This window comes from Canis lupus, chromosome 24 (assembly GCF_003254725.2).
Source record: "Canis lupus dingo isolate Sandy chromosome 24, ASM325472v2, whole genome shotgun sequence".
Lineage (NCBI taxonomy): Eukaryota > Metazoa > Chordata > Mammalia > Carnivora > Canidae > Canis > Canis lupus.
Window position 1 is genome coordinate 32,690,711 of NC_064266.1, and position 10,655 is coordinate 32,701,365.

A 10,655-nucleotide genomic window follows, 5' to 3' on the forward strand; every position below is an offset into this window, starting at 1 on the left:
CCGGATGGAGGGTGAAGCCAGTGCAGGGCCAAGGTGAGGTGGACTGCTGGGCTGCCGGGCGCCTCCTGTTGCCGGGGGACCCACAGCGCACTGGGGCCCGGGAGCCGGGCGGGTCGCAGGCGCGGTGTAGCCGCGCCCCCTGGCGGCGACAACTCGGTTTGCCTGGCACCTGACTCCCAAGAGCGCGCTCGCGTCCCTTTCCAGGCCACCAGGCAGGGGAAACCGGGCCCACGGTCTGCGGTTACATGGGACTGGACGGTGCGTCCGGCAGCGCCGCCGAGACGCAGAAGTTGAATTTTGAAGAGCAGCCGGATTCCAGGGTGAGAGCGCACGGGACAGGGTCCGACTCCTGCTCCCATCCTTGCCCCTCCCCGGGTGAGGAGGGCTCATTTACACACACACACACACACACACACACGCACGCACGCACGCGCGCGCACACACCATCCCCGCAGAAGCCAAGAGATAGAAAGGCGGGAGGGCCGGCTTCTGCCTCGAGGGTAAGCCCGGGAGCTGGGATCGCGCTGCTTCAGGTCACGTCTGATGGGGCAGACGTCAGAGAACTGGTGGCGGAGGGTGGGAGCGAGACGACCCCCGGGCCTGTTCACCCCGCAGGAATTCGGGTGCGCCAAGACCCTGTACATCTCGGACGCAGACAAGAGGAAGCACTTCCGTCTGGTGCTACGGCTGGTGCATCGAGGGGGCCGGGAGCTGGGCACCTTCCACAGCCGCCTCATCAAGGTCATCTCGAAGCCCTCGCAGAAGAAGCAGTCCCTGAAAAACACGGACCGTGAGCCGGGCGGGGCGGGGCGGGGCGGGGCGGGGCCACCAGGCCGAGCTGGGGAGGGCGGAGGCTTCGACGGGACGGGTGGGGCCGGGGTGGGAGAGGTGGAGTCTGAGCCGGGAGAGGGGCGGGGTCTGGGGGAGCGGGAGTGGGGGCGGAGTCCGGGGCGGGGTCCGAGGTCCCAGACCCCGCAGAAAGGAAAGGGCCCCCACCCCCCCACTCCCCCCACCCCCGACACTAGACCCTGGAAGGGGGCGTCCAGAGCAGACAAAAATGACTGGCAGGTGCTGTGCTAAAGACAGATTCAAAGTGACAATTTAAAAAAAAAAAGTGACAATAAAAGGGCAGAGGACATTTAGTCAAAAAAATACCTATTCAGTACCTGATGTAGGCCTGGCTCTATGCGAGATGCCGGATCCCTGTAAAATAAGGAAGAATGTCTGTTTTGGAGGAACCCACAGCCTAGCAGGGGAGAGAGACACACATCGCTTATCCAAGAGACATTCTGAAATAAGTACTGCCCTGGGTGCCAAGGGACAAATCTCAGGACTAGGGGTTTTGAGGATGGGGGACAGGGCCTGAATAACAATGATACCACCACTACCCTCACAGGGAGGTGGGGGAAGACACAGAGGAAGGTGGAGCTTTCCCGGCAGACATTAGCACAAATCATCCTATTTGATATTCATGTCCCTCTGAAGTAGGTACTGTCACTGTTCCTATGTCAGGAATGAGGAAAACGTGGTCTAGAACATTCATCCATTCATTTAATGAGATATTTGGGCCTATCACCATCCAGGTAACTTGGCTCAGATTGCTCAGCTAGGAAGAGACCCAGTCAGAATTTGAACTTGAGTCAGTGTGACTCCAGAGCCCAGCTCCTACCCCTATATCATATTTACTTTCTGTCTGTTAAAAGCCCCATAGAACGTCTCAGACCCAGGCAGTGCTCTGTCTGGCCCTTGATATCAGGTAAGTGGTATCGTGTGATGGTTAGGAGCACAGATTCTGGAGCCAGGTGGCCTGAGTTTGAATCCTGGCTCTGCCACTTGCTAGCCATGCAATGTGGAACAAGTTGCTCTCTTAAGTAGAGATAATATCTACCCCAGAGCACTGTTGAGAGAATCAAATGGGCTAATTAAGACATATAAAGCATTTAAAACCATACCTAACACACAACAAACATTAGCTATCATCATTATCCAGTGGATGAGAACTTGGACTAAGTAGAAATTGAGCACGTACAGTATGCCTAGCACCCGGAGGGGACAGAGGGAGATGACCCAGTGCTTGCTCCCCGGGTGGTCAAAACTCGGTCAGAAAACAAAACCACAGCTCTGAGTATGTATGATAAACTGGAAGAGGTCAGTGTCAAGCCCTAGAAATTTCACACTGCTATTTCACACCGCATGGTCTTTGTCTATGCAGCCCCCTAAGCAACTCCTACCTACTTCCTGCTCCCCAGCTGAGAGTATAACCTCCTCCAGGAAGCCCTCCTTCACCCAGCCCTTACCACATCTTTTTGAAAATTTATATTTATGTCCCTCCTCTCCAAGACTGCAAACTCCTTCAGAGCAAAACTGAGTCTAATTCACTCTTTGGTCCCCAGTACCCAGCACAGTTCCTGCCTAAAGGGAGGCATTTAGTGAATAGTTGGTAATATAATTTGTCGATCCGAAGGGTACCCAGGCAGCAAAAAGGAACAGGCAAAAGTGCAAAAGCAGAACTACAGCAGGTGCTAGGTAAATGACCGTGAAATAGGCCCAGTGTGTCTAGGCCAGTGAGCATATAAGGCGACTGACCCAGGGGACAGAGGACCAGAAATTGTCTGGCAAGTACAAGGAGCCAGCCTGGGTGCTGATTTCTTCTCCCCTCACAGTGTGTATATCCTCGGGCTCAAAGGTCTCCCTCTTCAACCGCCTGCGCTCCCAGACTGTCTCCACGCGTTACCTGTCTGTGGAGGACGGGGCCTTCGTGGCCAGCGCGCGCCAGTGGGCTGCCTTCACACTCCACCTGGGTAACCAGAGCAGCAGGCCTGGGGCTGGGCGCTTCATATGCATTAATTCATTTCATCTTCACTATAACCTCTCAAGAAGAGTAAACTTTGCTCACGGAATTGAGGCTTGCCAAAAGTCCTAGTGAACCTGCAACTAGTCTAAGCCATTCTGGCGCCAATGTCCAACCCTTTCCCCTCATCACAGACCCACCCCAGGAGCAAACATTTTTCAAGGACCCCTTGAGGATGAGAACTTTCAGCCTCAGCTGTCTCCCTGCTGACCCTACCCACAAGACCCATATGTGATGCAGGGTGGGGCCAGAGGCAAGGAGGGCAGGGTTTGGGGCAGAAGCTTGGAACCCCTGAAACTTTCCTTCCTTCTCTTCCCTCTTTTTACTCCAGCTGATGAACACTGTTCCCAGGGGGACTTCCCGCCTCGAGAGGGCTATGTCCGCTATGGCTCCCTGGTGCAACTTGTCTGCACTGTCACAGGCATCACATTACCTCCAATGGTATGAGAAGGGAGGGCATACCTGGGGGGGGGAGGGGGATCCCTACAGACCCATGCAGAAGGTATGATCCACAAGAGCAGGACTGGAGGGTGAGGGCCCAAGTCATGAAGATACCTGTTCTCATTCTGGATACTTAGGATTCTGAATGGAGGTAAAGGGTTGGTGAGGGGTAGGGGGCGTGGAAGGAACCTGCCAGTGCCCACATGGCTATTATATAGCTGAAAGTTGGCTGGGAAGACAGCTTCTGGCCACCCAGGCACCTGGCTGCCATGCTTCCTACCACCTTTTCTGTTGTAGATCATCCGCAAAGTAGCCAAACAGTGCGCACTCCTCGACGTGGATGAGCCCATCTCCCAATTGCACAAGTGTGCATTCCAGTTTCCTGGTGATTCTCCTGGAGGGGTTGGCACTTACTTATGTCTCGCTACAGACAAGGTGGTGCAGTTCCAGGTGAGGGGTAGAGAGTGTTGGCATCAAGCATCCTAGAAAGTCAGAACACAGAGAACATAGATCATAAGATCCCTATTATCATCATCATCATCATGGCTGCTGCTTACTGAGCAATACTGCTTTCCATGCAGTATTCGAATTGTAGACTATCAGGACCCAAGGATGAAGAAAAAATAGTAATATTATTGAGCCATGCTTCTTCCCAAAGGGTATTAGAGTCCTAGAATGTTGTGAGATAAGACTATAAAATGAAAGTAAAAATAGTAATAAGTAGAAGTATTGAGTATTATTGTGTAAAGAGCATTAGAACCATAAAATGGTAAGCAATAGAATTGTAGAATGTGGAAAATTATTATTATTATTATATAACTCCAAAAAGAATATTGTCATAGAATGTTGAGATAAAATCACAATATGTAGAAAATAACATTATTATTGAGCAATATTCCCTCCCAAAGAATTTTAAAATAGTAGAAGAGAATTGCACACTGCTAAAAAATAGAAGTCTAGAATCCTAATAGGCCTTTAGAAACCAGCTGGTTCAGTGAATGTACTTACCTCTGGGAACTTAAGGGTCTTGTCCAAGCTCACAGGACAGGTAAAGCTTGGAGCCTAGGAGGGAACCCCAGAATGCAGAAGCTCAGGCTCTGTGCTGGCTCCCCAGTGCTGGGGGGCCACCATCCCCTCGGGTCTCCTCCCAGGCCTCTCCCTGCCCCAAGGAGTCGAACAGGGCTCTGCTCAACGACAGCTCTTGCTGGACCATCATTGGCACAGAGTCAGTGGAGTTCTCCTTCAGCACCAGCCTGGCGTGGACCCGGGAACCAGTCACTCCAGTACCCCTCATCAGCACCCTGGAGGTGAATCTGGGCACTGGTGGACGCAGGCCGGTGGGGATCTGACTGGGGGAGGGGTGCTCAGAACAGGTGCCAGGAAAACCTAGGCTCTCCGCCACGGCACCTGCTCCCTCCTCCCCTAGCTGAGCGGTGGGGGCGACGTGGCCACGCTGGAGCTTCACGGTGAGAACTTCCACGCGGGGCTCAAGGTGTGGTTTGGGGACGTGGAGGCCGAAACCATGTACAGGTATAGGGGGCGCCTCTCTTGGGCCGCGGGGGCGTGGGGACGGGGCAGGTACCTGTCATCGGTGTCACTGCAGCCCTAACCTCGACGCCACCCCAGGAGCCCGCGGTCCCTGGTGTGCGTGGTACCCGACATAGCCGCCTTCGGCAGCGACTGGCGCTGGCTGCGCACCCCCATCACGGTGCCCGTGAGCCTGGTGCGCGCCGACGGCCTCTTCTACCCCAGCGCCTTCTCCTTCACCTACACCCCGGAGTACAGCGCGCGGCCGGGCCCCCCGGGCGCCCTCGAGCCCGCCACGGACGCCGACGCGCTCCTCGAGAGCATCCACCACGAGTTCACGCGCACCAACTTCCACCTCTTCATCCAAACTTAGCTCCGCCCGCGCCTGGCCCGGAGCCGGTTTTTGGGGTCCCAGGCCCTGCCCCCTGCCCCTTTGCTGTGAAGACCAAAGCTTGGGTGGGGGAAGGCTGTCGCCATAGAAACTGTCACCGACTCATTTTTATACACCCAAGAGGACACGACCTGAGTGATGCTATGATGCCTGTGTCCAGACACGAGTGTGACTCTCCCTGTGTTTGTCCAACTCACTCTTCAAATCAAGCAATCGGTACCAGTCAACCTGTACCAGTCTCTCTCCCCCAGTAACTTTGCATGTCGCCCTACATGTGTGTGCTTATCCCTCCAACTGTGTCTCTCTCTGCTTCTCCCTGTGTCTCACTAAGATTTCACACTCCTAAGAAGGAGTCAAGTCTGGGGTATTTACCCCCTGTGCAGTTATGTCTCCTCTTGAAGAAAAGACACATAGTGCTCCACCGACTGCTCCACCCAGGCATGTAGCATGGGCTCTTGAGACGTGCTCTGGAGCATCCTGTCCTACATGGAGTACTAGATCTGACCTGGAATGCCAACTTCTACATAGAGCACCAGGTCCTGCTTAAAGGACTGTCACCTGGAGCATCAGGTGCCATCTGGAACACTAGCTACTGCTTGGAGCCTTGGGTTCCACTTGAAGCAATAGGTCCCTCTTAGGGCACCAGGTCTCACCCGGAGTCCTGGGCTCCCCTAGAACACCAAATCCCGCCTGGCGCAGGGGGTCCACTGGATCCCACTGGAAGCACTAAGTCCCTCCTGGGGTGGGGTTCCACCCTGGAACCTGCCCCTCCTTGTACTCCCAGTGGCTGGGGCCAGGCATAGTACAATGTACATAGTACATAAGCCTGTGTTTACTCTCTGGCCTACAGCTTTGGTGCCTAAAACACTAGTCAGGTCTTGCCATCTTAACTGTCCACCCAGGCACTTCTCTTGCAGGCCCACCAGGATGTGGACCTGAAGATCAGGGATTCCTCTGTCATGCCAAGGCAAAGTCTGATCTGAATGACCCACCTCCCCAAGGAGTGGGGTGCTCAGTATACTTCCTCCCACGCTCACACATACAGAAGAAGGGACTTCAAGTCTGATGGAACAGAGAGCCTGCCTTTTTTACCCTTTCTGGAGAAGGAATGGGGTTCAGAAGCAGCTAGCATCTCTGAGCGCCTGTCCCTGCCCTGGGGCCCACCTGTTGGCTCTGGGGATGTTACCCTACTAGCTATGCCCCCAATCCAAACAAAGATACACCCCAGGCCCAGGGGCAAACACAGGATACAAAACAGTACAATTCTGGGTGGAACTCCTGGTGATAACCCAGCTGGGAAAGGAGCTGCTCTGTATGGGGCCCTGGAGACCAAATCACAGTCTGCCTTGATCAACCTGCCCATCCTCTCTCAAGTCTGTGCTTTATACAGAAGCAGAAAAATCAGGCAGGGTCATGGCTCAGGCTGTTGAAACTAAGGATATAGGTGCCAATGACCCTGTACCAGTCCCCATGGTGCCCCATGGGGAGAACTGAACTGAAATGTGGGTTCAGGGCTCTCACCCCTCTTGGCCCTTGAATTCTGAGCAAGGGCTCATTTCCCGAGGGGAGGAAGTGGCCTTTTGCTATGGAAACTTCCCAAAGTCATAGTGAAGCTCTGTCATCTACCATCAGCAGGCGGAAATCCACTATGGCAGGGAAGGAGAAGCTTGTTCAAGGGCCCTCATGGCCCCTGAGAGCTCCTCCTGGCTGAGGAATACAGGGAACAAGTTGAATGGGAAATGTCCCCTACATGAGTGTCCACCTCACAAGAGTTTGCTTTCACAGTCCCATGAGGCTGTTGAAGCAGGAAGCCACTTGTAGGAGAATGAGTTTCACAGCATACCATGCGGGGCATTGGGGCACAAGGGCTCACTCAGCCCTGCCCTCAAGGACTTCCTCTGCCACTTCACAAGGCAGGAGTCCTGGAAGCCAAGATCCTAGGTTGGCCTGAAAGCCCAGGCCCAGCCATGCAGCTCTGTCTCCTTCTGCACTCCCCTCAGGGCACCTCAGGGCCCTGAGTCCCACCTATGCACCCACACAGAAGTCTGTGACCTCAAAGCTCTACCCCTGGCTCCACCCCTGGAACTCTTCTGAGTTTCAGCAGCTGTACTGTGCTTAGAGGTCTTCCTAGCACACAACCTGAATCCATCTGACATGCAGTCCCCACCCTCTTCAGCCTTCGCAGCAACCCACCTTCTATCTCTTTCTCTCACACCTCCTAGGCCTAAGGACTCCACCTCTCCACTTGCCTTCGGTGCTAGAATAGGCTTCCTTCTTTCATCTCCCTCCACCTACTGCCCTCTTCTCCAAATCCAGCTCAAATGTCACCTCTTCCAAGATTTTCCCAGGGCAGAACCAGCTACATACTTTATGGGGCCCAGTGCAAAACAAAAAGGTATAGGAAAAAAAAGAAAGAAGGAAGGAAAACAAAAATGTATGGTGCTTTTTAAAAAAATATTAAGAATTTCAAGACAGTGACACTAGATCATAAAGTCAAGGCAGGCTCTTCTAAGTACAGAGCCTTGAGTGCACAATTCACATGCTCTGGTCCTACCCTGTGTTCCCTAGAACTTCACTGGGACCACGTCACCACCCACCCTGTATCAAAGGGCCTTATGTACACGTTGATTGACCCCTCTAGACTGTGAGCTCATGGGGAAAGAGGCTCATGGCTGTGTACTAGAGGGCGCCTTAGCATAGTTTGAACTTTGAGGCTCAATAAATGCCAAATGCCAAGCATTGCACTGGCAATTTGGATATTTGCAGGTGCAAAGTGAAACCAGCAGGTGGCACTGTTTCCTGCCCAAGAGTTAAGTTTTCAAGTGTTCGTTGTTAAAAGAATCGTTAAGTTTTAAAAGACAATCTTAATATTTTCACACTGTCAGGATCAGAACCCCAGGGTTGAGAGTCACTGCTCTAGTCTATATTTCCTCGTCATTTGACAGACAGGGAAACAGGCTCAGAGAAAGGGCCCACGAAGCTCCAAGAGCAGGTTGAGTTTAAATCCTAATTTAAGTCCTATGTTCCTCATGCTAAGTCTGGGACTCGGGTTCTCAGAGTGCCAATAAAGTCAAAATCTCTGTTCTAAAATCTCCAAGCCTACCAGCTCTCACGTTGCCTGAGGTTCCACCATAAACAAGCTCTTCTACAGGCTTAAGCTTTGACCTTTGGGTTTCTCTTCTGTTTCTTTTAAGTGGGGTTTCCTCAAAGAGAAATTGTTATAACTGCAGTGTGGATAGAATTCTCAGACACCCTCCTCCCCAGGGCAAGTTTGTAGACTTGAGGGCACAGACCGTGAAGACGAAGGAGGGAGGAAATAGCTTTAAGGGGAATAAAACCAATAAGATAGCATCCACTAAGGTCTGTAAGAGTCATCCCTGACCATACTCACCAAAAAAAAAAAAAAAAAAAAAAAAGGCCCTCCAGTCAGGCTCGGCTCTCTTCCCAACCCCAGGGGGCAAAGTCAGGGGGGGCAGGAGTGACACAATAATGCCTTTAAGTGGTAAACACCTGCCCCAGCTGGCTGCTAGCCCTAGAGGCAGGCAAGGCCTAGGGGAAGACAGAGACTTGTGACCAAGTTCTTTATGGATTCACCTGGATGACAGAGTGCCAAAGGGGAGCCCACTCTGCAGAGCTCATCCCACAAGCCCCCATCTGGTTCAAAACATCCTCCTCTGCAACCCGGGCTGGTGTCTGAAGGTGTGCCCATCAGCGCCTTAGCAAGGCGAGGGGTGTCCTGGGCTTGGCTGATATATATACATCAGGGCAAAATCAGCCAAGCCCACGATATTGCGCTCCCCTCCATATCATGGATGGGGAAACTGATGATCTGCAGGAGGCAAGTGACCTTCCTGTATTCGTTTTCTATGTTTTGTCACAAACTACCAGAAACAGAGCAGGTTAAAATAACACCAGTTTCTTGTCTCATGGTTTCCATGGATCAGGAGTCCAGCACAGCTTTGCTGGGTCTTCTTCTGCTAAGGGCCTCCCACAGCCGTAATCAAGGTGCAAGCCAGGGGTGGCACGGCAGTCTGTCTGAGGGAAAGGGTCCCATTCCAAGCTCACAGTTGTTGGCAAAATTTATGTCCTTGTAGCTGTAGAACTCGTGGAAGCTTGCTTCTTCAAGGCCAACAGGAGAGCACCTCTCTTCTTACCAGGAAGATTCCAAACCCTCTTGTTAGTGCTTTTAACTGATTAAGCTTGGCCCACCCTGGGTAATCTCCCTTTTCACTAACTCAAAAATCAACTAGTTTGGGACCTCAGTTACATCTACAAAACCCTTTCGCCTTTCCTGTCTAATATACCTAATCATAGAAGTGGCATCCATCATATTTATAGGTCCCGCCCATATTCAAAGGGAAGGGATATACAGGTGTCTACAACAAGGGGCAGAAATCTTGGGGGTCATCTTAGAATTCTGACTATCCCACCCCCCCAAAACTACACAGCAGATTACTGACAACAGGGAATCTATTTGGCCTATAGGCCTCCCCATTGCCCAACACAGGGGTCCACGCTTCTCCTGCTTCAGAGAAATGGCAAGATTGTGAACAAAATTGCTCATTATTGTCTAAAATCCACTTTGCATCCTGTGCCCAATTCTCAGAAAAAAATACTATACCAAGTTGCACTCAGAGTTAGTGCTCTAGGTAAATTAAGCCCTGTCCATAGTTGACCAGCAACCAGGCTATATATAGCCTGGTCTACTAAGATGGTATCTAATGGGTCTTGCCTCCTGAAGGCATTCCTGCCCTCCTGTGGTCTCCTTTCATGATGAATGGGGCTGACCTGTGTACCAATAGGATATTTTGTGGAAGTGACAGTGTGTGACTTGAGGTTTGGCCATAAAAGGCATTGTAACTTCCACCTGGCTGTCTTGGATCACTCTCTGGGAAAAGCTGGTGGCTGTGTAATGAGGACATAAAATCAGCCCTGAGGGGTCCCATGGCAAGCAAGGACCTGGGGCCTCCTGTCATCAGCCTGCACCAACTTGCCAGGCATGTAAGTGAACCACCTCGGAAGTGGATCTTCTAGCCCAGCCACTGGTCAACATTTTGATTACGACTTTATGAGATCCCAGAGCCCCCTGGCTCAGCTGCTCCCAAATTCCTGATCTCCAGAAACTCTGAGATAGTGGTCATAAGACCCTAAATTGGGGGGTAACTTTGCATAGCGATGGGTAATAAAGGGGCCTTCTGGAGCTAATACCTATCCCAAAAGATGGCACTGATGATGACGATGAAGTGCCTTTTATTGAGCACTTATTGCCTACTGGGCTCTCACCTACCTCCCTGTAGGCCGTTGGTAATGAGGTAACCGCTGGGAAAAGCTGAAATCCAAGTCCCAAGGTCGTGAGCCCCAGTCTCCCATCACCTGCCATGGACCTAACAGAAATTTCTGAGACAATGGAAATGTTCTCCATCTGTCTGCACTGTCCCAGAGCAG

General features: G+C 52.2%; 1 protein-coding gene across 1 annotated transcript; it reads left to right on the plus strand.

Moving 5' to 3' along the window:
- The first annotated feature begins 245 nt into the window (after window positions 1-245).
- RBPJL (recombination signal binding protein for immunoglobulin kappa J region like) lies at window positions 246-5,525 on the plus strand. The gene is made up of 8 exons (XM_035705491.2): window positions 246-320; window positions 616-879; window positions 2,561-2,801; window positions 3,183-3,292; window positions 3,590-3,742; window positions 4,444-4,599; window positions 4,719-4,822; window positions 4,919-5,525. Exons 1-8 carry the CDS (start codon window positions 246-248, stop codon window positions 5,190-5,192), a joined length of 1,377 nt encoding a protein of 458 aa, XP_035561384.2. The 3' UTR covers window positions 5,193-5,525.
- The last annotated feature ends 5,130 nt before the right edge of the window (window positions 5,526-10,655 follow it).

Bases quoted from the DNA above. Each gene is read 5' to 3' on its own strand.
- RBPJL (XM_035705491.2), top strand. From the start codon at position 246: ATGGGACTGGACGGTGCGTCCGGCAGCGCCGCCGAGACGCAGAAGTTG. The intron at 321-615 runs GTGAGAGCGCAC...TTCACCCCGCAG, and splicing joins AAGAGCAGCCGGATTCCAGG to GAATTCGGGTGCGCCAAGAC. The intron at 3,743-4,443 runs GTGAGGGGTAGA...GTCTCCTCCCAG, and splicing joins ACAAGGTGGTGCAGTTCCAG to GCCTCTCCCTGCCCCAAGGA.